The 27,264-nt window shown below is 33.2% G+C and overlaps 6 protein-coding genes across 7 annotated transcripts; 2 read left to right on the top strand and 4 right to left on the bottom strand.

The window, feature by feature from the left end:
• Positions 1–234: 234 nt before the first annotated feature.
• On the top strand, positions 235–777 carry LOC114373252. Its single transcript, XM_028330761.1, has one exon. It carries the CDS (start codon positions 235–237, stop codon positions 775–777), a length of 543 nt encoding a protein of 180 aa, XP_028186562.1.
• A 2,615-nt stretch (positions 778–3,392) lies between these two features.
• Positions 3,393–4,378, bottom strand: LOC114374488 (17.5 kDa class I heat shock protein). Its single transcript, XM_028332133.1, has one exon. The coding sequence runs from the start codon at positions 4,136–4,138 to the stop codon at positions 3,674–3,676; it is 465 nt and encodes a 154-aa protein (XP_028187934.1). The 5' UTR covers positions 4,139–4,378; the 3' UTR covers positions 3,393–3,673.
• A 1,557-nt stretch (positions 4,379–5,935) lies between these two features.
• On the bottom strand, positions 5,936–10,564 carry LOC114376013. Of its 2 annotated transcripts, none has more exons than XM_028333909.1 (5): positions 10,379–10,564; positions 9,715–9,875; positions 9,045–9,129; positions 8,815–8,895; positions 5,936–6,556 (listed from the first exon to the last, which is right to left on the bottom strand). In XM_028333909.1, exons 2-5 carry the CDS (start codon positions 9,844–9,846, stop codon positions 6,204–6,206), a joined length of 651 nt encoding a protein of 216 aa, XP_028189710.1. In that variant the 5' UTR covers positions 9,847–9,875; positions 10,379–10,564; the 3' UTR covers positions 5,936–6,203. The 2 variants fall into 2 exon arrangements, with proteins under 2 accessions (XP_028189710.1, XP_028189709.1); XM_028333908.1 differs by having other exon boundaries at positions 9,715–9,855; positions 10,379–10,563.
• Positions 10,565–14,504: 3,940 nt separating this feature from the next.
• Positions 14,505–17,053, bottom strand: LOC114376012 (polyubiquitin-like). Its single transcript, XM_028333907.1, has 2 exons — positions 16,953–17,053; positions 14,505–16,275 (listed from the first exon to the last, which is right to left on the bottom strand). The coding sequence occupies exon 2, from the start codon at positions 16,273–16,275 to the stop codon at positions 14,674–14,676; it is 1,602 nt and encodes a 533-aa protein (XP_028189708.1). The 5' UTR covers positions 16,953–17,053; the 3' UTR covers positions 14,505–14,673.
• Positions 17,054–17,421: 368 nt separating this feature from the next.
• LOC114376014 (17.5 kDa class I heat shock protein) lies at positions 17,422–18,407 on the top strand. Its single transcript, XM_028333911.1, has one exon. It carries the CDS (start codon positions 17,662–17,664, stop codon positions 18,124–18,126), a length of 465 nt encoding a protein of 154 aa, XP_028189712.1. The 5' UTR covers positions 17,422–17,661; the 3' UTR covers positions 18,127–18,407.
• A 4,815-nt stretch (positions 18,408–23,222) lies between these two features.
• On the bottom strand, positions 23,223–26,574 carry LOC114376463 (protein DEHYDRATION-INDUCED 19-like). The gene is made up of 5 exons (XM_028334594.1): positions 26,212–26,574; positions 25,957–26,096; positions 24,571–24,648; positions 24,156–24,457; positions 23,223–23,649 (listed from the first exon to the last, which is right to left on the bottom strand). Exons 1-5 carry the CDS (start codon positions 26,294–26,296, stop codon positions 23,541–23,543), a joined length of 714 nt encoding a protein of 237 aa, XP_028190395.1. The 5' UTR covers positions 26,297–26,574; the 3' UTR covers positions 23,223–23,540.
• Between the last annotated feature and the right edge of the window lie 690 nt (positions 26,575–27,264).

Here is a 27,264-nt window from a genome sequence, read left to right as displayed (position 1 = left end):
TGGTCACTACAGTCATTGGGCAATGCTTATGGAAAATTTTCTTCACTCAAAGGAATATTGGGTTGTGGTGGAAAATGGAGTTTCTGCAGAAGCAGAAGGTGTCACTTTAAGAAAACTTAAGAAGAGAAGAAATTGAAAGATCTTAAAGCTAAGAACTATATGTTTCAGGCTTTAGATCGTTCAAATTTGGAAACTATAATTAACAAAGATACATCAAAGAGTATTTGGGACTCCATGAAGCAAAAATATGAAGGAACAAACCGAGTCAAGTGTGTTCATCTCCAGGCTTTGCGAAAGGAGTTTGAAACTGCCCACATGAAGGAAGGAGAATTAGTGAATGAGTACCTTGCTCGTGCTCTTGTCATCAGTAACAAGATGAAAGCCAATGGTGAAGATGTGAAAGACGTTGCTGTGGTGGAAAAGGTTTTAAGGTCAATGACACCAAAGTTCAATTATGTTGTGTGTTCAATTGAAGAATCCAAGGATACGAGTATGCTGTCGATTGATGAGCTACAGAGCAGTTTGCTTGTGCATGAACAATGCATGACTAATACTGTCCATGAAGAAGAACATGCTCTGAAGGTGACTCATGGTAGCCAATATGCTGGTCCTGCTAGACGCGGAAGAGGGCGTTGGAATTTTGGAGGTAGAGGTTGTGGACAAAGTAGGCAAAATGTTGATAAAGCAACTGTGGAATGCTATAATTGTCACAAGCTCAGGCACTTTCAATGGGAATGTAAGAAAGGGGTGGAAAATTTTGCAGAAAGTCAGGCATAGAGTGAAGAACACATGTTATTAATGGCTTATATTGAAGAAAAGAAGCAGCAAAAGACAGATGAGTGGTTTCTTGACTCTGGGTGCAGTAATTATATGTGCGGAAAAAAGGAATATTTTTCTGAGCTTGATGAGAATTTTTTAGATTCAGTGAAGCTGGGAAATAATTCGAACATGGTGGTTAATGGAAAAGGCAACATCAGAATTGATGTAAATGGAGTTATCAGCATTATCTCGGGGGGTTTTTTATGTTCCGAAATTGAAGAACAATTTGTTCAGCAAGGACAATGCAAAATATATCATCCAGAAAAAGGTTTGATTATGAAATCTAATATGTCATTGAATCGGATGTTTATCTTGCATGCCATCTCTTTGCCTATAGCACCCACTTGTTTTAACACAGTTACGGAAGATGTAGCACAACTGTGGCATTGTAGGTTTGGGCATTCAAGTTTTAAAGGCTTACAGACTCTGCAACAAAAAAGAATGGTGGAAGGTTTACCACTGCTTAAGCCACCCTCTAAGCTGTGCAAAGATTGTCTAGTGGGAAAACAACATCGAGATTCATTTCCCATGAGAAGTTCTTGGAAAGCTTCACAGATTTTGCAGCTTGTTTATGCAGACATTTGCGGACCAATTAAACCAACCTCAAATAGCAAGAAAAGGTATTTACTTACCTTTATTGATGATTTCAGCCGCTAAACTTGGGTTTATTTTTTGGCAGAAAAATCAGAGGCTTTTACTGTTTTCAAGAGCTTCAAGTTACATGTTGAGAAAGCAACAAATATATCACTCAAGGGACTACGCACAAATCGTGGTGGAGAGTTTACATCTCAAGAATTCAACAACTTTTGCAATGCGCATGGAGTGCAAAGACAATTAACAGTTGCATATTCACCGCAACAAAATGGTGTTGCAGAACGGAAGAATTGAACAATCATGAATTTGGTTCACAGCATGCTATCTGGAAAAAAAAGTGCCCATAACTTTCTGGCCAGAAGCAGTAAATTGGGTTGTGCACGTATTAAACCGCAGTCCAACGCTAGCGGTGAAGGACAAAACACCCAAAGAAGCCTAGAGTGGAATCAAGCCATCAGTCCAACATTTCAGAGTTTTTGGCTGTGTTTCTTATGCTCACGTACCTGATAATTTGAGATCTAAACTAGATATGAAAAGCTTAAGAAAAGTTATCAGGATTCATGGGTCTTCAATCTTGATTTGATTTGTAATTTTTGGATCTTCAATTTTATTCACTTCTTGATCGCGTTTTTACATGTGTTTCATGAATTGATTTTGTTTGCTCCAAATTCTTGTTTCTGAATTCATTCACTTAAATTCTTGATTCATAAATAGTAGTTTTCCGAATACAGAAGTTGAAAGTTTAGATGATGGCAACATTCACATTCGATGGTTGCCATGCCACTGTAGGCGGTGGTGGCATTAGAGGAGTGCTAGTGGGGAGGTGAAGTTTTTCTACCTCAACACCATCGAGGATAAATTGGAAAAGAATGAAAAAAAAAAGAGAGAAAAAGTAGAAATCTCATCCATCTAATACAAAAAGTTATGTTAATAATCTTATAATTGATGTCACTTTTGCACCATGCGAAATAATAAACTTGATCATAAGATTAAAATTCTAGTGCTTCTGTTTTATTTCTTCTTTCTTTTTCCTCTTCAATTTTCTTTTACTTCATGTTTACATTGTTAACAAAGTAATTAAACATGCACTAAACCTCCCCCACGGAGCTAGTAGCATGAAAACTGAGAACAAAAAAACATTTATACAAGGCAAACAAAAAGCATCGTTGGTGTGACTCCTATTTTCTTGAAATCTAATGATCAATACCTTTACAAACTTATAAGTTACAAATTTCAGAGACAAGTTGGATTATTAATGGATTGGATGTTTTGAGAATAATGTTGTGTTGTTGTTTTAAGTGATGTTTCGGAAGGTGAAGAGGATTATTAGCGGAGAAACTCTCTGTTCCTTGGATTTGCGTGTGGATATCATTTTACCTGGGAGAGATGTTTGTAGAAGAGAAATTGTGCCAAATTCTTGTTTCTGTTTTTTGAATGAATTATATTGAAAAAGTAATTTACACCCACTCATATATAACCTATTTTCTTATTATATACTAATGATAACTTTGTAAAAACTTAAAAAGAGTGATTTCTTATTATCCAATAATTCTTTCTCGCCCATTTAAGAATAAATTTTTAGAAACGCAGTATATTTTTTTTTCTTTCCTTAACTAGAAACATAAAAATTGAATTGAATTGTGTTGTTCTTGTTTCTTCACCTATTTTTACTTTCGTATTATAAGTATCAATATAAGAAGTCCATCCTAATTCAGATAATCAAACCAGATTTCTGTGTAAAGCCTCAAATTTTCAGATGTTATTGTAGGGTCTTTACAATCTAAGTTTATGTAGTTAGTGATCACCACGCTCCATCCCACCTTTAAATTGTCTGTGCATTTGTGTATTAAAAATCCAGAGGAAAAAAAGTTGGTTCTAGTCTTATTTTTCAATTTACTCTTAAACTATCTGAATCTGCTGAAGAGTATAGATCAAGATCTATGTTCTTAGTTTATGGGAACACATTAGACGTCTATTAATTCACGTTAATATGGAATATTGTATATATTCTTAAGAGTTTCTCTACTATAACAAATGCAATTGGCCAAATACAATTCACATTACACAATCTATTTATATATTCTGAACTCTGAAGGTAGGACTTTATTCACATGAATTACACAGCCACACAGTTATCAATCACTGGAGCAATTACAATCCACAATGCATGCATGGAAGATTTTTCTCAAAGGCACACAAGACAGAAGACACTTATTACAACAACAAAGGATAAGCTCACGATTTTCAACCATAACATGGATCAACCAGAGATTTCAATGGCCTTAACATCAGGCTTCTTAACCTCTTCCTTAGGAACAGTGACAGTGAGAACCCCATTTTCCATAGAAGCCTTCACTTCATTCACTTTTGCATTCTCCGGCAATCTGAACCTTCTCACGAACTTACCACTGCTACGCTCCACGCGATGCCACGTGTCGTTCTTGTCTTCCTTCTCAACGTTCCTCTCTCCGCTAATCTGAAGAACCCTATCATCTTCAATCTGAACCTTCACTTCCTCTTTCTTCAGCCCTGGAATATCAGCCTTGAACACGTGTGCCTCTGGGGTCTCCTTCCAATCCACACGAGTGCTCACGAATGCAGAATTTTCAGCAGAAACAGAAGAAGTGGGAACATGAAAATCCTTGAAGGGATCCCACATGTCGAGTGAGAATGGATCGAAGACGTTGCTCCTTCGGCCACCGAAGAAACCTGGAATCAGAGACATCTTTTGGTTTTTCTTAGCTGAGATTAGAAACTTGGGAGATTGTAATGAGATCGCAAACAGGTAACTTTTTTCTTCGTTTGATGACGACGAAGGGGATACGCGAGGTATTTAAAGGAAGTGAAAGGATAATCTTGTATGTTCCAGAAAAATCCTACTTTTTGCAATTTGGTTGAATTCACCAGTTTCAGATGATTCGATAAAAACGTCTGGAATTCTCCACACCATGTACGAAGGTTCTTGTTTACTACACATCATTATATTTATCTTTCTTCCACTTCTGGACATCATTCATAAATACATTAATAGGTTTTTCCTATATTTTTCATTATCATATAGAAATTCTTTATACCTATAACAATGTTTCAAAGTAGTTATTTTCGTAATGCACTCTCTGAAATATTATTTTATTTTACTGTCCAGAATAAATAAATACGGAATAGAATATTGTTTTGTTTTTCAAAAAATACTTTTTGAAATGTTAAGAAAAATATCTAAAAAATTTCAAGCAGAACACTGAGACCATAGAAGAGGAATTGAAGTGGAGAAAATATATATTACCTCTATTATAAAATAAGTATCACATTCGATAAAATAAATCGTCCCAAAATAAGTATCATATTTAACTTTTCAATATAACATTAATGATTTTTTTTCTATCGATAATTCTAATAAATATTACTTTAATTTTTCAATCTAATACTTCTGTTTGTCTCATAAAAAGTATTGCATTTGAAAAAAAAAATTATCCCAAAATTAGTATCACATTTGATTTTTCATTGTAATATCAATTATTTTTTTACTAATACTCCTAATAAATGTCAATTTAGATTTTTTAATATAATATTAATATTATCCTTTTTGAACTTTTTAATAAGATTAGTTTTGTAAAACTTACTCTCTTTCTTTTATTTATTAGATTTTCTTGGTCTATGTAAAACAATCTATGACAATATTTATTGAGACGAAGGTAGTATTAATACTATTCTCTTTTATCTTTTTAATAAGGTTAGTTTTATAAAACTCTCACTCTATTTCATCTATTTATTAACTTTTTTTAGTTTGTGTAAAACAATCTAAGACAATTCTTACTATGTAACAAAAGGAGTAATTCATATTGGTCCTTCACTCCGAGCACTTTGACTTGGTCCACTACAACAACTTAAGTTTGGAGGATGAAAACATCCTAACACTAAAGCATAAAGCAAGCAAGGGAAGAAGGGAGACTAAAACAAGAGATTGAAGGGGATGAAGGAAGTGAAACAAATATGAGAATGTGATGAAAGAGAAGGAAAAGTGTTATTGCTATGAAAAAGGAGAGTGTGTTGTTGTGCTGAAAAAGGGAGTCCGTGAGGGAGAAGGTTTGAATATTATTAAAGTAATTTGATTTTAGAAGAAGGGAAGGAGTGTACTTAACAAAAAAGAGAGTGGAAATAGAATAGCCTCATAAATATTATTTTGGTCACAGTATAATACAGCCAAACAAGTAGAACAAAAGGCCGAAGGGATCCATTAAAAGCCCAATTGTAGAATTCTACTATGCCTAAGCCTAACTCCAGATTTTGGGTGTCTTTTAGGACCATGAATTCATCATCAATTCGTCTTTTAGATAAAGTTTAAATGATTAATATTATAAGAATAAAAACCATAGACCCTTGAAAAACAAGGTTAATTACAATTTGAATTAGCTAAAATTGTCAACAAGTAAAATCATCAATCTTAAGGATATTTTGACCATAAAATTAGAAGGGCAGGGCCATGATGTGCGTTGCCAGAATGGTTTTAAAAACATTGGAGTCAAAAAACCAAACCACAAGAGAAACAACAATAAAATTAATATCGCCCTTCAGTACACGCCAGTGAACATTGTCCAACTGAAGCAAATGAACATTTGCAAAACAAGGGGAAAAAAAAGACAAAAAAGAGAATGCAAACATTTAAATTTATCGTCCTTCTGCAACATAAAAAGTTTAGCACTATTCTTTCCGGACATATTTAAAGGCCAGGTAGAATGTAACCTCTAAATATTGCACCATAAATAGGCCAACGGCAAGTATAGGAAACATTATTATTCCTTATGTTTTCTTCTCTTTGCTTTTCCTTCATGAGAATGATCCGGGGACATGGAGGAAATGCCAGTGCTGTGACCATGTGAGGCCTCGGACAAGTTGGATTTAGATTTAGACGCATGTCTTCGTTTTGAAATACTAGATGGCTCACTAGCTTCAGTTAGAGAGCTTCTCTGTCTGCTACCTTTTGATGAAGCTGCTCCACTACTTTGCATAGGAAAATATCGAGATGAAGTTGTCCCTGTGACTCCAGAAGAATTTCCATGGGCATGTTTTGCGTTAGTTGAATTGAGATTTTCAAGTTCTTTAGGATCAGAGTAATGGACAGTGGAAACTCGCCTTGAAATCTTTCCTGCAGTAGAGTAAAAGAATTCATTTCTCTTAGTGCTTGAACTTTGATATAAAATTAAAAACCTGTGAGTAATAAAATTTAGAAGTACTAATATAGCATTCCCATGAACCAGTCATCTAAAAGGGAGAGAAAAAACAAAAATGGAAGTGAGATCCGCGTGAATCCAAACCACAGTCTGAAAAACATCACTAAAGAAAAAAAACAACACTGATCAAGTTCACAAGTAAATCATTTGCTACTCTACATACAATTTAACTTCCAATGTTACATGAATATTGGACTTATATTCACATACTTCTGTTAGGAATAACAACATTGGCAGAATGAATTTAGCAGAAAATTCAAACCTCTGATCAGAGGTTTCGTGGTGCACGCAAGGATAGAAAACACACTTGAAATCCATCAAAATTACAAGCAGATGCAGAAGAAATGGGTTGGTTGGTCAGTTTGGCAGAGATAAGGACCAACTTCTAGAAGTTTTTCAGAAGCTACTTAAAGTAGCTTAAAAAAAAAAGAGAAATATGGCCTTTTTAAGGCCCCGTTTAGGGTGGTTATGGGTTTCCATTTTTTGGTTTTAAAATGCAATTTCAAAACAGAAACACGTTTGGCTAAAATGGGACTGGGTTGGTTTTTTAGTTCTTTTCAAAATAGTTTTCATCCCATTTCAAAAACAAAAAAAATAGGTTTATGGGTTTCTGTTATTGGTTTTACCCTAAACCCAAGGGACTGGTTTCTCCCTTCACGCTGCTTGCTCTCCCCCTTCATGTTGCTCTCTGTCCAACTTCCATAATCTTCTCTGTTGATTCTAGCCACCCACCGTCGTTGTCTGCCTCCCACCGCCAGCCACTTTCTCCCCCAAAGATTGTTCTCCTTCGCCACCTCTGCACTTCCCTTGGCTCACCATAACTTTGCGAAGCCATGACCCAAACACCTTCACCGTCCTTCGTCATCTCGTTTTTTCCCAATGCGGGTCAGCCACCAGCTGTGGCAGAATCAAACCTTGCAACTTCGTCTTCTTCTGTTACGAAACGACATTGCCACCCTTCTCTAACATCCTCGCTGCCCACCACCACCGCACGTTTATGCATCACCGATGACGCTAGATCTAACTCAGATCTGACCTAGCGTGTATGCAAAACCATCGGTTCTGCTGCCACCCTCGTCGTCACCTCTGCTGCCGATTGCGACATGGTGGGATCAAAGTCGACGCGGCGCATTCCATGCTACCACAACGGCAAAGTAATCAGGGTTGGGTTTGCGGCAAGAAGAATGGAGAGTGCACTCGGGAACATGTCTTGATTCTTGTTGATTTTGGGTCTAATTTTTCTTTTTGATTCTTGCTTGAGATCTTTTGATTTTTAGTATTGATTTCTTCTGAGATTTTTGGTTTCCATTATTGATCTTCATTTCTTGTGTTGATTCCTGTTTGATATTGTGTAATAATGTTTTTTGAGATCTTTTGTTTCCCTTTTTTATTCCTGTTTGAGATCTGTTGATTTTTAGTATAGATTTCTATTGTTAATTTCTGAATTCATGCAAATTCATAAAGAACATTCAATTTTCTTAGAGTTCTGAAAAATTCATAAATGTTGATTTTGAAATTGATTCTGAGGTTCCTTTTGTATTTTACAACAGTTTTCAAAACTAAGGTTGAAATTAAAAATTCAAAACGAAAACTGGGTTTGATTTTCAAATATTTTAAAACTGAAAACGAAAAACCACGCCGAACAGGACCTAAGATTCCGAGTTTTTTAGAAGGTTAAACAAAGTAATACACTAAAAATTTAAAAGTGGTTCAAGAAAAAAATAAAAGCAATTTATTGAAAGAAAAAACTGAAGCAAATAAGCTCTTTCGCAACTCATTAACTCAGACTATATTAGGCTGAAAAAAACACATTGAGGCACTAACTCTTGGATGTTGCATTAGGTACATCCAACATCATTGTAAAAAACAATGTACTCAGTCTACTCTTGGGGCGCAACTATATATAAAAATATTCATTAGACCTAAGTTTGCAAAACAAGCCACTGCCCCATCTTCATGTCCTAATGACTTGAGATTCTACCTCAAATAATAGTAACAATAAATTGAATCATTCTCATCGAATTCTTGCATTGAACATGAAATGAAGGAACAAGAAAGATTGATTAAGGCTACCATGTTGCCATCATATTTACCTTACTGTGATTATCATCCTTCATATAATAGTAACAGGAGGAGATTCAAACAAAAAATAATAATATCAATGGATGCATACCTATTTTTGGTTCTGTAGAGGAAACAAAAACTGTTTCGTCTGGCTCCTGAGCAGAATAGCTTACAAAATCATATACTTTACCTGCCAACATAACATAAAAATTAAGGCACTTGCAAAACAATCATATTCATATCACAGACATAAAAAAAGGTCATTTTGAAGATCAAGATAAATATATTGAAAGAGAGATCATAGCATTGATGTTGCCACATCTGATTCACTTTATTTACCTGACGAATCCTTGAAGCTGGCTAGTTTACCATCATTATGAAGAGTGAGAAACAATTTCTGCCCATGTATGTCAGATAAAAAATCCTGGCCAACATCATACACATATCAAGTAAGACAATAAGGACAATGATTAACATAACATCAAGCAGATGCTCTTCCACCATCTATATCCTAGATGGAAGGAAACCCGGCAATACAGATACCAGCACATTCAAATAGAACGAAATCTAAAAGTAATTTATATTATCCTATAATTGTAAGAGGGGAATAAACATCAGAAAATTGAAAGAGGTATTATGTAGGAATGTAGTTATCCACATTCCTTGATGAGATCTAACACAACAAAAACTAACATGAAACGTTTATGGTGAGTTTTAACCCAACCAAAACAGAATCTAAAACAAGAAAAAATAAGCTTAGTAGAGACTTGATCAAACAGAAGTTTAACTGTGATGTCGTGACTGAAATCAACAGGGAAAAGGGATACCCAAACAAGAACTATTTTTTTTTAACTTTGCTTGATATCGCACTTGATTTTTTCACTATTGTAATGATGATGATAATGATATCAATTCTTTTGATATATTTTTTTACATTTAGTTGGCAACAGTAGTTGGGATTCAGTTCAAAAAGAAATAATCAAAACCATAAGCATAAAGACAAACCTACATTGGAAGAAGGCAACTTAAGAAACAAAAGCTCGGTTGAGTCAGTCAAGTTAATGAGTGTTTCGTTGCTGTCTTCCACGTACTCCGTGGAAGGCCTGTAACCTTCTTTGCCCTCCAAATCCACCATTGACATTTGCAGAGCCTAAAAAACCCCAACCCCAAATAGAGAGAAACAACAGAAAATCAAAATACAGGAAAATAGTAAACTATTCAATTCAAATGCAAATAAACATGGTCTGCTATCCATGGTAGTTAAACTCAAGATTCTACCCCGACTCGGAAAGGGGTCACAGAATCGTAAACTGAGAAATCGTAACTCGAAACGTAAGATTCTACAAGATTTATAAAATCAAAATTTATGCAATATGCTATTAAATTCTTATATATACATCTAACATGGTAAAATATGACAAAAAAACACTTACATCACACATCATATACTTAATTAAGCTTAAATTCATAGTCAAATTCATAAGCATAAGTGCATAACAAATTCATTGGCTAAACAAACCACATTCAGAATTCATAAATGACAAAAAAGGAAACAAAACAACTTAAAATACTGCACTAATGCTTAGTAGCAAAAGTCCAAAACACAAGACATGAACAACTACCTAGCAGAATAAAAAAAACAGAATTGCATAAAACAGAGCAATTGAACACACCTGACGCTGCTTCGCGCAACTGAACGTGCAAGAGAAGAAGAGTTTGTGCCACGGAATCCCACTCCCGACGCCGTCAAAACCGGCGCGTTGGCTCTCTCTCCCGTCCTCGGAACCCCACTCACGGCGCAGTTGAGCGTTGCTGTGCCTTGTTTTGATGGAGACCGGAGAGGTTATGAGTCTCGATTCAGTTTTGGGGCTTTTCACGTTTTTTGGGCTACTATTATTAGGCTTTTAACTTAAGGGTGTTGCTACGCGCACCATGTAAATTGATGGTACACTCCGCATAATTTACGAAATTCTCATTTTATCTTTCTGTAAAATTGATATAGATTGGGCAATCCATAAAGTTCATACACCCAAATCAACCGCGCTCAAAAATATGTTTTACAAATTAATGATCCAAGCAGAAATTAAACATGTGACTTTCGCATTGTTAACACGATACTCTAACCAACTTAGCTAATATATCAATTATGTTATAAAATAATTAATATTATTATATATAACACTAAAAATTTTAACGCATATTTAATGCACATATAAATTTAGATAATAAATTTTGTGACAATTAATTTTGATATAATAATTAATATGTTTACATATATGAATTTTTATGAAATCTATGATTTTTATTTAAATTTTATATATGTAAAAAAATACATTATTAGATCAAAATTAATTATAACAAGATCAAAAAATACATTAGTAGATTTATGTTAATAAACCTATGATTTTTATTTACAGTTTATATATGTAAACAAATTAATTATTAGATCAAAATTAATTATCACAAAATTTACATGCGTATTAAATATACATTAAAAAATTTAGTATTACATATAGCAACATTAATTATTTTATAAGATAATTAGCCTAATTGTATTTTCGTCAAAAGGGTAATTTCATAATAACATTAAAAATACCCCATGTGAGAAGTGCAATTAGCTTTTCTGATAGTGCCAATAATAGTTTCCAAAAGAGTTTGGGGCTTAAATATGTATAGTCCAACTCAACCATCAGAAGCTAGTCCACCTTGAGCCAATAAAATCTTAGATCCACCAAACTAAGTTTGGGCTTAAATTTTTGTAGCCCAACGCAATTCATTTATTGGACTTATGGAGTTAGCTCATTGTCTTGAAAATAAAAAGTTTGCAGTATCAAGTCTCACCTTCCCTGTAAGTATGGAACGAAATTCTCCTAACATCATGAAAATTCCCTAGAAATCTATAGGAAACAATTGTGAGCATTATTTAGCACTTGGGTGGATTTTAATATTTTTTTTACCTGTATTTTTTCTCTCACAAATGCCTATATGTTGTGTTGCCTCATTCTTAGGCATTATAGAATTCTGAAATTGGGTCTTTTTGTGGGCACTTTTTGATGTTTTAGTTCAAGTTACTGTACTGTGGGCCACAAAACGTATAGATCAAAGTAGTAATAATAATATTGATTAAATGATATATATATATATATATCTAGAAGGTTGTAGAAGACTAGCTAGAACGTAGGTATTCGTGTGGAGAAGTCCTGAAGTTTATCGAATCATCTAAAACTGCTAAAATAGCAAACAACATTATATTGTAAACAATATTTTTCTGGAACATACAAGAGTATCCTTTCACTTCCTTTAAATACCTCGAGTGTCCCCATTGACATCATCAAACAAGAGAAGAGTTACAGAATTTCCTGTTTACGATCTTATTGCAATTTTGCAACTTTCAAAGCTTATTAGCTAAAGTAACATCAAAAGATGTCATTGATTCCAAGTATTTTCGGTGGCCCAAGGAGCAACGTGTTCGATCCATTCTCACTCGATATGTGGGATCCCTTCAAGGATTTTCATGTTCCCACTTCTTCTGTTTCTGCTGAAAATTCTGCATTTGTGAACACACGTGTGGATTGGAAGGAGACCCAAGAGGCACACGTGCTCCAATGGTGTCCTTTGTCTTGTGTTCCAATGGTGATTTTGAGAAAGATCATACAATTGTGCCTTGTGCTGTTGTGCAAGTGTAATTGATGTGAATAAAAATTAACACCTGCTTTCAGAAAATTTTGCTGTGTGCCATTGTCATCGAATATGTGATGTAGGCAAGAAATAGACCGTGAAAATAATATCTGACATTTGGCTAATTGCTTTTGTTATGCTGAGACACTCTATGTGAAATAACTGCTTCTGCCAGCAAATTTATCATGTTCCATCTTCTTAATACAAGAAGTCAATACCAATGTCTTACCAAATTAAGATAACAGGTTGATTTGGACTCATCAAAGTGCAGCACTAAAGGGTTTTGTTAACCAGCAAGTTCAGAGCATCATTTAAGTAATTAAAAGAAAAAAATATTAAATATATAAATCATAAGATGATATCAAAAAATTCATGAACAGTCTCTTCATTTTTTTTCAATAAAAATATTTTTATTTTATTTTTTTTAAATAATATCCTCATAACATTGGTTTAACTCCCAAGTTTAAAATTTACTAGTGCTAGATAAATTCTCTAAGATAATGTATAGATAAAAATAAGATAAATTAGAAAATTTTTAAGGAGAGATTTTTTTTTATATAAAAATTAGGTATATGTATTGGTTTTAGTTTACAGAGAAATATAATTTATATTTTCTTTTTGTGTAAATATTAATGAAAAAAATTATTCAAATTCAATTCTAAATCTTAATATTTTTTTGACAGAATTCTAAATTTTATAAAAACCTGATTTTGGAAAATTTAATAATTGTAAACATATTTAATATCATTAACAAAATAATGAATTAATTACAGAAAAAAAATTAGTTAACTTTTTTCTTAATAGGTATAAATTAATTATAAATTATAAGCGTTTTATGTGTAGGGACGGAAGAAATACTCAACTTTTACTTGTATATTTAAATTGAAATATAGTAAATTAATTTAATTATGTATAAAAAAAGGTCTTGAAATACAAAAACAAAAAAACAAAATTTCACAATTAGATTAATAAAATTTAATACAATAAAAAAATATATAAAAACATTACTCTACTTAAAGTAACTTTGAAAATAATTTGATCATTGGTCATTTAAAATACACACGCATAATTTATTTTTATGGTTTTTAACTAGTAAAATAATTTGTTACAAGTATTTTAAGATAATTAAAAATTAGATGTTACATCATTTAGTGGAGAGACTTGATGACAAAAATAAAAAATAAAAAAAAATATATTAAAGAACAAGATGAATGAAACAAAAGTTTAAATACTTAAAATTAAAGTTGGTGAAATATTAAGAACTGAAAATATTTTATATTAAATTCATTTTTTATTTATTATTTACCTAATTAACCTTCTTCCCAGTATTTACATAATAAACCCCTTATGATTCAAGGTGTGAATTCGCATTGAACAAACCCGAATTCACACTGTATTTTTTTTAAAATAAAAATGTTATAAATTCAGATTCTCTAATCCAAATTTACAATGTGGTTTTTTATTTTGCTTTTAAAAATAATGTTAATTTTTATTACATTTTTAATTTATGCTTTGTTTTTCATTTGTACTTAAATTTTTTTGGTGATGCATAATTTTAGTTTTATTTTTTGATGTTGTAATTATTAAGTTTGAGTTAGTTTAGTATTTTAAACAACGTCCAAATTGATTGTTGCTCAAAGTCATTTGATTTTGACTGAGTTAAAGAGTTATTTTATTTTGAACTTCATTTAAGTGCCATAGTTTACATGTCAATAGAGTTAACGATACTAATTCATGTCTTGGATTAGTGCAAAAACAGTTCAAAATCGTTCCTAAAAAAATATTTGATCAGTTGGGACACCGGAAAAGTAAATCAGTTTAAAACAAGAATAAAAAAGTTTGATAGCATTTAATCCGTTTAATTGACCAATTCAACTTTTCCAGTGTCCGAGCTGATCAAATGATGGATGGGAATGGGAAGGTTCCAATTGGCAATAGTCCCTTTGGTTTACATAGATAACAGGGATGAAATTTTATGTGAAACTTCAACCTACTTTCAAAAGCTGTCAAAGCATATTTCCGGCACAAGCAATGAAAAAGAATGTGCAGCATCGTCTGCCCATATGTAGATATTAATCCACTGCTAAAACATAAGAACTAAATAAATTTGATACTAAAACATAAGGTATTGAAAGTACTAAATTCATTAAAACATGATTGCAAATTGTACACATTCATAGCTTTTCAAGGTCCGCTAATGGACCCGGGATGCACACATACACAAAGTTCAGGAACATAAAAAAAGAAAAGACCAGATTATAGTCAAGGGACCTGCTGACCATTCTCAAACTCAAAACCCACCACGAAGACGCAAGACAAGGTGAAGAGTAGACTCTTTCTGAATGTTGTAGTCAGCAAGAGTCCTTCCATCCTCCAGTTGCTTCCCAGCAAAGATCAACCTCTGTTGGTCTGGGGGGATACCTTCCTTGTCCTGTATTTTTGCCTTGACATTATCAATTGTGTCTGAACTTTCAACCTCCAAGGTGATAGTTTTTCCTGTCAAAGTCTTCACAAAGATCTGCATACCTCCCCTCAGACGAAGGACAAGGTGAAGGGTAGACTCCTTTTGAATGTTGTAGTCTGCCAGCGTGCGTCCATCTTCAAGCTGCTTCCCAGCAAAAATCAACCTTTGCTGGTCTGGAGGAATACCCTCCTTGTCTTGGATCTTTGCCTTCACATTGTCAATTGTGTCAGAGCTCTCTACCTCCAAAGTAATGGTCTTCCCAGTAAGGGTCTTCACAAAGATTTGCATACCACCGCGAAGACGGAGCACCAAGTGGAGGGTAGATTCTTTCTGGATGTTGTAATCTGCCAAGGTTCGGCCATCTTCAAGCTGTTTTCCAGCAAAAATGAGCCTCTGTTGGTCTGGTGGGATACCTTCTTTGTCTTGAATCTTAGCTTTGACATTGTCAATAGTGTCAGAGCTCTCCACCTCAAGGGTGATAGTCTTTCCAGTGAGGGTCTTGACAAAGATTTGCATGCCACCACGAAGACGGAGCACCAGGTGGAGGGTCGACTCTTTCTGAATGTTGTAATCGGCAAGGGTACGGCCATCCTCAAGCTGTTTTCCAGCAAAAATGAGCCTCTGTTGGTCTGGTGGGATACCTTCTTTGTCTTGAATCTTAGCTTTGACATTGTCAATAGTGTCAGAGCTCTCCACCTCAAGGGTGATGGTCTTTCCAGTGAGGGTCTTGACAAAGATTTGCATGCCACCACGAAGACGGAGCACCAGGTGGAGGGTGGACTCTTTCTGAATGTTGTAATCGGCAAGGGTACGGCCATCCTCAAGCTGCTTTCCAGCAAAGATCAGCCTCTGTTGGTCGGGTGGGATACCCTCTTTGTCTTGAATCTTAGCCTTGACATTGTCAATGGTGTCAGAACTCTCCACCTCAAGGGTAATTGTCTTTCCAGTCAAGGTCTTGACAAAGATTTGCATCCCACCGCGAAGACGGAGCACCAAGTGGAGGGTAGATTCCTTCTGGATATTGTAATCAGCCAAGGTTCTGCCATCTTCTAGCTGCTTTCCTGCAAAGATAAGCCTTTGTTGGTCTGGTGGGATACCCTCTTTGTCCTGAATCTTAGCCTTAACATTGTCAATGGTGTCAGAGCTCTCGACCTCAAGGGTGATTGTCTTTCCGGTCAATGTCTTAACAAAGATTTGCATTCCACCACGGAGACGGAGCACCAAGTGAAGAGTGGACTCCTTTTGGATGTTGTAATCAGCAAGTGTACGTCCATCCTCAAGCTGCTTGCCAGCAAAAATGAGACGTTGCTGGTCCGGTGGGATCCCTTCCTTGTCTTGAATCTTGGACTTTACATTATCTATGGTATCTGAACTCTCCACCTCAAGGGTGATTGTCTTACCAGTGAGTGTCTTAACGAAGATTTGCATCTACATCATACAACACAGTCAACAAAATAAATGAATCAGTCACCAATTCTTCATCATAACCATTAAAATGTTCAAGAACAGAGAATGGAAAGACAATACAAATCAGAGAACTGAAAGCAAAATTATCCAACATTATATTTACAGCTTAAAAAAATTGAAAAATGAGTTCATCAAACCTTCCCAAACAATATAACAAGGAAAACCAAGTTACAAAACTACATGTGTAGTGATATATAACATAGACGGAATTAAAGCCAGGACAAAACAAGAATATAACAACGCTTTTGATAACTCGATTCCAATAAATAAATCAATCAGATAGATATCCAAAATAGACGAGGAAAATACCTTTAACAAATCTAAATACTAGAGATTTTACTTGTATAAAATACGCAATACATGCACCAAGTTCTGACAAATTAAATATATAACCTCATAACATCAGGATCAGTTTCAATCAACAAATAAATTGATACAAAGCCAAATAATCAAGAAAAGTTTCAAAACGGATCCCAGGTTGCGTAATTATATAGACGGTAAAATCAAAGACACACGAGAAAAAAATCCAGATCAAAATTCAAATAGCTCCACAGATCCGATGATCGATAAAAAAAAAAATAGCATAAAACCCTAACAACCGAAATCTTAATCGAAAACAGAAGAGGAGCAGAAGGTACCTTGAAAGTTGAAAAGGTAAGCTAGGGTTTTCTTTCTTTCTTTCTTTGCTACGATAGGATAGGATTAAATATTTGGATTGATGATGATTTTGGTGTGGGCTTCGCTTTTATAACAACGCAAAGGCACCTCTTCCAACCCCGTTGTGACACGTGGACGAATTGGAACCACGAGCCCACGTTGACAGGGCAACTGGCTTATGAGTCCTTTTCGGCAACTAATAGCATTTTTTTATCCGTCGCCAACTAATCAGATGATAAACATTCTAACAATATTTTAAATTTATTTTAAAACTAAATATTTTTTAAGGTTTATTGACCTTTTTAATATATCTCATAATCTTTTTTTTTTTGGAGAATTCCAAGAAATCCAAGAATTGGAGTGTATTTAATAAAAAGCAAAAACCTATTAATGTATTTATGAATGATGTCCAGAAGTGGAAGAAAGATAAATATAATGATGTGTAGTAAACAAGAACCTTCGTACATGGTGTGGAGAATTCCAGACGTTTTTATCGAATCATCTGAAACTGGTGAATTCAACCAAATTGCAAAAAGTAGGATTTTTCTGGAACATACAAGATTATCCTTTCACTTCCTTTAAATACCTCGCGTATCCCCTTCGTCGTCATCAAACGAAGAAAAAAGTTACCTGTTTGCGATCTCATTACAATCTCCCAAGTTTCTAATCTCAGCTAAGAAAAACCAAAAGATGTCTCTGATTCCAGGTTTCTTCGGTGGCCGAAGGAGCAACGTCTTCGATCCATTCTCACTCGACATGTGGGATCCCTTCAAGGATTTTCATGTTCCCACTTCTTCTGTTTCTGCTGAAAATTCTGCATTCGTGAGCACTCGTGTGGATTGGAAGGAGACCCCAGAGGCACACGTGTTCAAGGCTGATATTCCAGGGCTGAAGAAAGAGGAAGTGAAGGTTCAGATTGAAGATGATAGGGTTCTTCAGATTAGCGGAGAGAGGAACGTTGAGAAGGAAGACAAGAACGACACGTGGCATCGCGTGGAGCGTAGCAGTGGTAAGTTCGTGAGAAGGTTCAGATTGCCGGAGAATGCAAAAGTGAATGAAGTGAAGGCTTCTATGGAAAATGGGGTTCTCACTGTCACTGTTCCTAAGGAAGAGGTTAAGAAGCCTGATGTTAAGGCCATTGAAATCTCTGGTTGATCCATGTTATGGTTGAAAATCGTGAGCTTATCCTTTGTTGTTGTAATAAGTGTCTTCTGTCTTGTGTGCCTTTGAGAAAAATCTTCCATGCATGCATTGTGGATTGTAATTGCTCCAGTGATTGATAACTGTGTGGCTGTGTAATTCATGTGAATAAAGTCCTACCTTCAGAGTTCAGAATATATAAATAGATTGTGTAATGTGAATTGTATTTGGCCAATTGCATTTGTTATAGTAGAGAAACTCTTAAGAATATATACAATATTCCATATTAACGTGAATTAATAGACGTCTAATGTGTTCCCATAAACTAAGAACATAGATCTTGATCTATACTCTTCAGCAGATTCAGATAGTTTAAGAGTAAATTGAAAAATAAGACTAGAACCAACTTTTTTTCCTCTGGATTTTTAATACACAAATGCACAGACAATTTAAAGGTGGGATGGAGCGTGGTGATCACTAACTACATAAACTTAGATTGTAAAGACCCTACAATAACATCTGAAAATTTGAGGCTTTACACAGAAATCTGGTTTGATTATCTGAATTAGGATGGACTTCTTATATTGATACTTATAATACGAAAGTAAAAATAGGTGAAGAAACAAGAACAACACAATTCAATTCAATTTTTATGTTTCTAGTTAAGGAAAGAAAAAAAAATATACTGCGTTTCTAAAAATTTATTCTTAAATGGGCGAGAAAGAATTATTGGATAATAAGAAATCACTCTTTTTAAGTTTTTACAAAGTTATCATTAGTATATAATAAGAAAATAGGTTATATATGAGTGGGTGTAAATTACTTTTTCAATATAATTCATTCAAAAAACAGAAACAAGAATTTGGCACAATTTCTCTTCTACAAACATCTCTCCCAGGTAAAATGATATCCACATGTAAATCCAAGGAACAGAGAGTTTGTCCGCTAATAATCCTCTTCACCTTCCGAAACATCATTTAAAACAACAACACAACATTATTCTCAAAACATCCAATCCATTAATAATCCAACTTGTCTCTGCAATTTGTAACTTATAAGTTTGTAAAGTAGGAGTCACACCGACGATGCTTTTTGTTTAATTACTTTGTTAACAATGTAAACATGAAGTAAAAGGAAATTGAAGAGGAAGAAGAAAGAAAAGAGAAGCACTAGAATTTTAATCTTATGATCAAGTTTATCATTTCGCATGGTGCAAAAGTGACATCAATTATAAGATTATTAATATAACTTTTTGTATTAGATGGATGAGATTTCTACTTTTTCTCTCTTTTTTTTTTTCATTCTTTTCCAATTTATCCTCGATGGTGTTGAGGTAGAAAAACTTCACCTCCCCACTAGCACTCCTCTAATGCCACCACCGCCTACAGTGGCATGGCAACCATCGAATGTGAATGTTGCCATCATCTAAACTTTCAACTTCTGTATTCGGAAAACTACTATTTATGAATCAAGAATTTAAGTGAATGAATTCAGAAACAAGAACTTGGAGCAAACAAAATCAATTCATGAAACACATGTAAAAACGCGATCAAGAAATGAATAAAATTGAAGATCCAGAAATTACAAATCAAATCAAGATTGAAGACCATGAATCCTGATAACTTTTCTTGTCAATTTCAGTGTTTCTCATATTTTATAAATACTTGGAAATTATTGAATCCCACAACTACTTACAATAATATCATGGTTTTTAATTCTTGAACTTAACGTGATCCAATTTTATGTGGTAGAATCATAAATTATTGTTTATATGATTTTAAAAGTAATTTATAAAATTTAATAAATTTATTATATATAATTGTTATTATTAAATGATAGTATAAGTATATAACATTTATTCTCTTTTAATTTTATAACTTAAATTTATGGTTAGAAAAAAAGAAAATACCTTATGTATTTTCCAAATAATACTCGTTTGTCATTATAGTGTATCTTTTTACTTTTTAATTTTTTTATACTATTAGATTCTTGTATCAATTTTTTAAGAGTTATTGTTGTGTTAATTATTATTTTTAAGGATAATTGGGTTAATTCTCCCCTCTCTCTCTCTCTCTTTATTTTTTATATATATATATAAAAAACAATTATTTTAAATGAGAGTGGTTTTAAGATTTTTTTACTAAGATGATTTTTTTAAATTTTTTATATGGGTAAATTTATTATTTTTAATATTTTTATTTTTAACTTGAAAAAATATATATAAAACAATTTATTATTTTTTATATGGGTAATTAATTAAAAATAATAATATATTACATTATAAATTGAAAATATATTTTATATGTTTAAATATATTTATATATTTATTATAAATTCAATTATATAAAAAATATTTATATTACACGGTAGTTATTAATTATTAATACCGCTAATAGTTTGAAATTTATTAATTTATTATTGTTGACATTTTTTTCGGTTATAAAAAATACAGAAACCTTCTATTGAAGACTAGAACCTTCTCCAAGAAGTCCAGAAGTTTTTCGAACTATCTGAAAGTGTGTAATCAACCAAATCGAAACCAGATTTTTCTGGAACATGTCAAGGTGGAAATTGAAGATGATAGGGTTCTTCAGATAAGCGGAGAGAGGAACGTTGAGAAGAAAGACAAGAACGACACGTGGCATCACGTGGAGCGTAGCAGTGGTAAGTTCATGAGAAGATTCACATTACAGGAGAATGCAAAAGTGAATGAAGTGAAGGCTTCTATGGAGAATGGGGTCCTCACTGTCACTGTTTCAAAGGAACGGAACTAGAAAATATATTTTTTTACGACAACATTCATAAAAAATGTCTTAGTATATGAAACAATGATAATTTTGTAAATATGGGATTAAGATATGATACCCTTTTCCCTAGTTGAAAACTATTGTGTTTTGTTCGTTTACCTGAGGATTTTGTGATCTTGTGTGTTTTCTGCTAAAATTTCATAATGCAAATAAGATTACAGCGAATTTAATAATTTACCAGCTATTGAAGGCGTAAAATGAGATTAGCTTTCATTTATTAACAACTAAGTATAACGCAAAATCTTGCAGCAATGTGACAAGTGATAACAGCAATCTCGTGCACTATGATTAAGATTATGTATGATGAAATTAATTAGAAGTTAAAAAATTAAATTATTGAATTATAAGTATTTAGAAAAATTACTATTTTAAAAATGTTAAAAATTACAAAGAAATTATTTTAAAAGAAGTGTTTACTGGAGAATCAAATAAACTTTTTAATTAATAAAAATAATTAAAAATTAACTTAAATATTTTATCAAACATAATCTAAATTGTTATCATATTAATTCACAGACTAATGGAGCAATAGCAATTCTGGATAATCCCGAGGAGAATATTTTTTACATTACAGAAGGATAACAGCACGGCACCTAATATGAACTCTGAAAGGAGGAGTTTACAGGGTTTTATTGAACCATACTCAAGCAGGGAAAAGAAAGAAAATTTGTGTTTCTTCTCTTTGCTAATTGTTAATTTTAAATAAAAATGACTTATTTATTATCTATAATACAAAAAAAAATCTTGAATTATTAACTCAATTTTAATGGATCTTAACTCGGTCAATGCTATTAGGATATTGTCAGATATTAATCATTGGCTATAAACCGTGTGATATCAGTTATCAGATATCAATCAATCGAAATGATTATTTTGACGATCATCTTAATCGCCTAGCCCAAATAGGTTATCAAGTTAAATAAGTCCAAATAATTTTAGGGTCAACAATAGTTGAAAATTATGATTGAATAAAAAAACAGAATATCTTTTATATTTTTAAAATAATACCCGTTTGACTTTATTGAAGGTGCCTCTCTTTAGGCTTTTTTATTTTATATTATTAGATTATTGTATCAATTTAGTTGTTTTTTTTAAGAATTATTGCGATGTTATATTTTTTATATTGTTGACAGTTTGAATATTTTTTATTTTAAAATCTAAATAAGTTAAGGTATAAAAGGGGTGAATATTAAAACAACACAAAGTACTTATAAATATGAACAATAGAGTAATCATTAAACATTCATTACCATCTAGAAGTTCTTGTCAAAATAGTACTAATATAATGCGAATTCAACACGCAAATCATAAATTAATTTGCAACTTTTAATAATGCCGACATCCGTGTGTTTCACACTTATTACACTGTGTATAATTTCCAATAACCTGTTCAAATATACCCAATCCAGTTTTGTGTTTTGGTCAACTGTTAAGACCTCTTTAGTTTGTGGAGACTGGAAACAAATCATCAAGTTTTATGGGCGAATAAGACAAAACTAATATTACAATTGAGTCAATGACAACCAATAAAGTAATAAACAACTTTTCAAGCTTCTTCTTTCTTTTGTTTTAGCTCATGCATGGTTCAAACACTAAAAAAAATATCAAAAGACTAGATGCCCCAGCATTCATGGTTGGGTTACACGTCCACAGTGAATTTTCGTTGTTTTTTCTTGGCATGATAGGGAATATGGTTCTTATCAAGTTAATTTACACATTAGATGTTCTAAACGGATCAAAGTATCAGATGAGTTAAGAGAATAAGCAGCAATCATGATGGATTTCATTGTCATTCGAATTTTGTAGGCTTTAGTATCTATAAATAATTCAACATTTTTACATGATAAACGACTACATATCTAGTATTTTCTAGTGCTCCTCCTACCTGATTCTGATCGCATGATTAATTTAACTTTTTACATTAAAAAGAGAATATAATACAATAAGTTCTACAAGAAGTTGGTGAAGAATTCATACTTAAACGTATGTAAGCTCACTAAGGCCATAATGTCACACTTCCACAAAAATTTATATTCCCTCAAACATCACCAATTTTTCCATTTAGTACATGTATTGAAAATATAAATTATAGGGGAAAACATTTTCAAAGAAGTGATTATAAGTAACTTATAAAAAGGTATTTTCTTTAAATTAAATAATCCAAATGCATATTTATGGTGCATAGAAAAGTAGTTAATGATACATTAGTTGAATAGTTTTTTTTTTCAATCTATCTAAAAGAGAAAATTCCAACTTCTTCATCAGATTCCACTTGAGAGGGAGCATAAGGGTCCTGGAGTTCTCTTGAGTCAAGGGAATCATAATATGCCAATATAATAAAATAGGTCTTTCCATAAGCAAGAAAACTTCTATTTTTTTGTTTTCAGATAGTAATACATCTCCAGTTAAGATGCTTACAACTTACAAGGGTGGGATAAAAGGATAACTATGATCAGATTCAGCACTATATGTCAAAGGTGCAGCTGTGACAATATACCAAAATTAGTCTATAACATGGATTGTCAGATAACCAACGAATCCCACTAGAGGTATCCTTCATTCAAGATCCTTAACGATGGATCTCGTGTTGATTATTCTTCTGAAAGCACCTTACAGCTTCCATTATTCACCTAACAAAGCTGAAAGAAACAGTTCCTGCACAAAACCAGATCTCCCAGCAGCTTGTCTCATCCGTTTCTCGCGCTCTTCAGTACTCAAGGAGGGACCAAAACTGCATAAAGAGACAGATCACAGCTGTCATACACAGATCATTCTTGGATAATGATGAAGCATGCACACTATGCATGAATAATGTGTCCAGTTTATCCACACAAATACACAACTACAGTGAACTATTATCTGTTCCTAGATGAATGAAGAAAAGAGATCATTATTAAGGTCACAAACAAATCATGCTTCTTCCCACCCTGACATTACATTCTGATCATTTGATGATGTAAAAAATAATTCTGAGTTGAGCTCTGATAGGAAAAAAATGCAACACCAATTCCGTAGCATGGCCAATATTTGAGACATGTTCTAGATTTTGGATAAGTAATAAGCAGGATGGAAATCATATATATTAAGAGGATAATCACTCAACACAAGGGTTTGGACAGATAAATGCATTTTGATTAGTGTGTTTCATGATGACTTGAGGGAGTGAACATTTTAACGAATTCCAAAATCTCATTTAATTGAATACTGATTAGGGAGCCAAAATTCATTAAAAAGCACCTTGATTTCCAAATATGTTCAGGCGTCGCATTTTTGGCAGAAGAATTCTCAGCACTTGTTACCACAGATTTTGAAATTTCTTCAGCTTCACAAGCAGGGAAGTTCAAAATAAATGAGGATAGGAATGGATCAGTAGCAGCAGCATTAGATACGGCTGCAGCTACACTATTTGACCGGTATCCACCACCACCTCCACCACCAAGAAGCACCTGTAGATGAGCCTCACGAAGATCTCGACCCAAAAGAGACAATGTCTGACTGTTTGGAATAGCAACTCTTCTTAACCTGCGCCTTCTCTGTAAGTAATCCTCAGTTAAGGGAAGCAATTAAAGTTTTTCAATTTTCACTTGAGAAACAACCCATTATCTGAGCAAGCTAAACAATATTCAATAAAAAATAACAGTACAAAGGATATCTTTAATAAATGCCCATGTTGCAGCGTTATGTGACTTAACATGTTCCGTGCAACTTTATCGGAGCATATAGGACAAATCTGCATCCCAGAAAAACAAAGCATATCAGACTACCATAACCAGATTAGAGATCATTCAATCATTGAGGCAGGGATTAAAGTAACAAACACAATAAAGACACTGGTTAATCATTGATCTTCAGCCTCTTCATTTTCCATTATATAGCTTATTGGTACATATTATTCAAACTAAGTACTTCAGATTCTATATTTTTTCTTTTATATAGTTCATTCAAACAGATTCTTCAAATATATGCACATGCAGACATACACATAATGAAGTGAAGCCTAATAGAGCAGCCTGCCCATACCAATGATCACAAGATTGTTAATAACAGGTAACATTTACAATTTAGGATTCAGAAGATCATCAATCAACAGGTTACTTTTTATTAAATGATATATAATCATTTCCTGTCACAAAAAGTAGTTGTTAAGAACATACCTCCTGGACGATCTTGGATATATTGTATATATGACTTGAGCATAGGCATACAATACACAAGGGCAACTAAAAAGAATTAGATAGAGACAAACAATTCTCCTTGGAGCCATATGCTCGAAGAATATCTTGGCAGAAAGAAAAAGGTTATTATATAGGGTGTTCTATGCCCTTGAACCCTTTTCTTTCTATCTTACCTTTGGATCCTTGATTATGTAGTCATTATGATAAATGACAAACTTACAACTAAACCAACAAGTCCTCTCGACATGCAAATTCCTCCTCCACAAAGTTCTAAATTAATCAATTACATACATTTTCGAGCTAATTTCCCTCATCACTTCTTGAGTTATCAGAACTAAATTGCAAACCTTCTACCAAAAATGTATAACCATGTCAGGAACCTATAGCAGATTACTAGTCCAAGATCCTAAATATAAATAACTGAAAAATACTTCATTTCCTTACATGTTTTTTGTATGTTTGGAATCATGTTGAAACCACGGTGCCACCACGATTTTTCCTCCACCCCAAAGAGTATCACAGTTTAAGGCTGCCATGGTTTTTCAACATGATCCACCACGGTTCCATACATACTGTTAGAACTCTTCTGAGATTGAAATATAAATAAAATTCAAATCTCTATAGGTTCCCTCTATACATACTATGCTAACATGCTTCCAAGAAAATACTAATCTTCCGACAACTCTACTATCAAGGCTACCAATTTCTCTAAGTAAAAGAAACGAAAATCTAGCTCTAGATTTCTTTTTTTTTTTCTTTTTCTTTTTTGAATCGAACAATCAACATAAAAGAACAAAACATAGATTTAAATTGCAACATGGGAAGGAAATGAAAATCAGAGATAAGAAAGAACAGGCTCCTACCGTGACTCTTGATTCACAAGAATGTTCATCTTCAAGATGAGAACACAAAGACGCGATGTCAAAGTCTTCATAACAATAGGGGCAAGGGAAATCGGGTCTCACCTCTTCTTCCATATCAAAATCATCGATTCCCAACCGATCTGAAACACCCCAGATGATCAAAATTGCAAAAAAATCAGATTTTGATTGAACACAGATGATTTTTTTTCCTCAAAATTATAAAACATGAATTTCCATAACATAATCAACACGAACCTAAGTGAGAGTTTGGATGGTGATGCTGAAGCGTGTATTGGCGTTTAGCGGCGGCAAGACGCGAGGTCCAGAAGTCAGAATCCATTGAAAGATCGGAGAGATAATGAATAGATGAATTGGTTATGTGAATTATTCAAATCAAATCAAATCACCACCTTCAACAGATTCAAAGAACACTTGTTTTTCTCTTTTCTCTCAAATGAATGAAAATTCCAGAATGATTTGACTTTTTCCAGAATTGCCGACTGAAATGGAACGAGTTGTGTTGTGCTGTGTTTTTGTGGTTAGCATCAAAGTTGAGATTATTAAACAAATGAAAAGAGATTGATGTCAGACTTTGTCTTAAGATACACACACGCTTGGTTTGTTCGGTGATGTTTCCTTTTGCTCAATATTCATTGATTATTTTGTGGTTACAACTATTTTGCCGCCTCTTTTATTTTATTTTACTCTACTCTATTTTTGCGACTCCAACTATTTCAATTTAATTATTATGCACTTCCACTTCAAAAATAATTATTATTACTTATGCACTTAATTCAAATAATGTAAAGTACTGGTATTAATTTAAATCTTACTTGAAAAACTTGTCGAAAGCTTGATAAGACGTCTTAATGGAGATTAGTGTTCCACTGATTAACGAAGTCCTGACCATAGGATAAATCCCCTAGAATTGAATTGCCATATATTAATTAAGTACGTCAACGAGAAAAGTGAAATGCAATTTCAGATGTAATATAATGAAACAAATTGCAAGATTATTCTCAGTTTGTTCGTTGGTCTTTATCAATATCTATATTGAAAGGTATTCTAGTTTGGTAGAGATTTGATTAATTTACATAATTTATTTCGTATTACTTTATTTTATAAGTATTTTAAAATATTACATTATTATAACACAAATATGATAAAATCCATATTTTATTATGTTTTTTTTTAAAGAAAATCCTTGACTAAAAGAATGTTTTGAACATTAGTATGCTTTCCATTATATTAAATGTAATTGATGTTCAAATATAAAATATTACTTATGGATACTAACCAAAATACCAA

This window comes from Glycine soja, chromosome 11 (assembly GCF_004193775.1).
Source record: "Glycine soja cultivar W05 chromosome 11, ASM419377v2, whole genome shotgun sequence".
In the NCBI taxonomy this organism is placed as follows: Eukaryota; Viridiplantae; Streptophyta; class Magnoliopsida; order Fabales; family Fabaceae; genus Glycine; species Glycine soja.
This window is presented reverse-complemented; position numbering and strand designations above follow the sequence as displayed.

What these genes read in the sequence shown, in the direction of transcription:
- LOC114376014 (XM_028333911.1), top strand. Translation starts at nt 17,662, where the DNA reads ATGTCTCTGATTCCAGGTTTCTTCGGTGGCCGAAGGAGCAACGTCTTC.
- LOC114376013 (XM_028333909.1), bottom strand. Translation starts at nt 9,846, where the DNA reads ATGTCAATGGTGGATTTGGAGGGCAAAGAAGGTTACAGGCCTTCCACG. An exon ending in TTAAGTTGCCTTCTTCCAAT is followed by an intron (nt 9,130 to 9,714) that starts GTAGGTTTGTCT and finishes GATGTTGGCCAG; the next exon opens with GATTTTTTATCTGACATACA. An exon ending in CTCTACAGAACCAAAAATAG is followed by an intron (nt 6,557 to 8,814) that starts GTATGCATCCAT and finishes ACTCTACTGCAG; the next exon opens with GAAAGATTTCAAGGCGAGTT.
- LOC114376012 (XM_028333907.1), bottom strand. Translation starts at nt 16,275, where the DNA reads ATGCAAATCTTCGTTAAGACACTCACTGGTAAGACAATCACCCTTGAG.
- LOC114373252 (XM_028330761.1), top strand. Translation starts at nt 235, where the DNA reads ATGAAGCAAAAATATGAAGGAACAAACCGAGTCAAGTGTGTTCATCTC.
- LOC114374488 (XM_028332133.1), bottom strand. Translation starts at nt 4,138, where the DNA reads ATGTCTCTGATTCCAGGTTTCTTCGGTGGCCGAAGGAGCAACGTCTTC.
- LOC114376463 (XM_028334594.1), bottom strand. Translation starts at nt 26,296, where the DNA reads ATGGATTCTGACTTCTGGACCTCGCGTCTTGCCGCCGCTAAACGCCAA. An exon ending in CCATCCAAACTCTCACTTAG is followed by an intron (nt 26,097 to 26,211) that starts GTTCGTGTTGAT and finishes GGGGTGTTTCAG; the next exon opens with ATCGGTTGGGAATCGATGAT. An exon ending in CTTGTGAATCAAGAGTCACG is followed by an intron (nt 24,649 to 25,956) that starts GTAGGAGCCTGT and finishes TCTGGGATGCAG; the next exon opens with ATTTGTCCTATATGCTCCGA.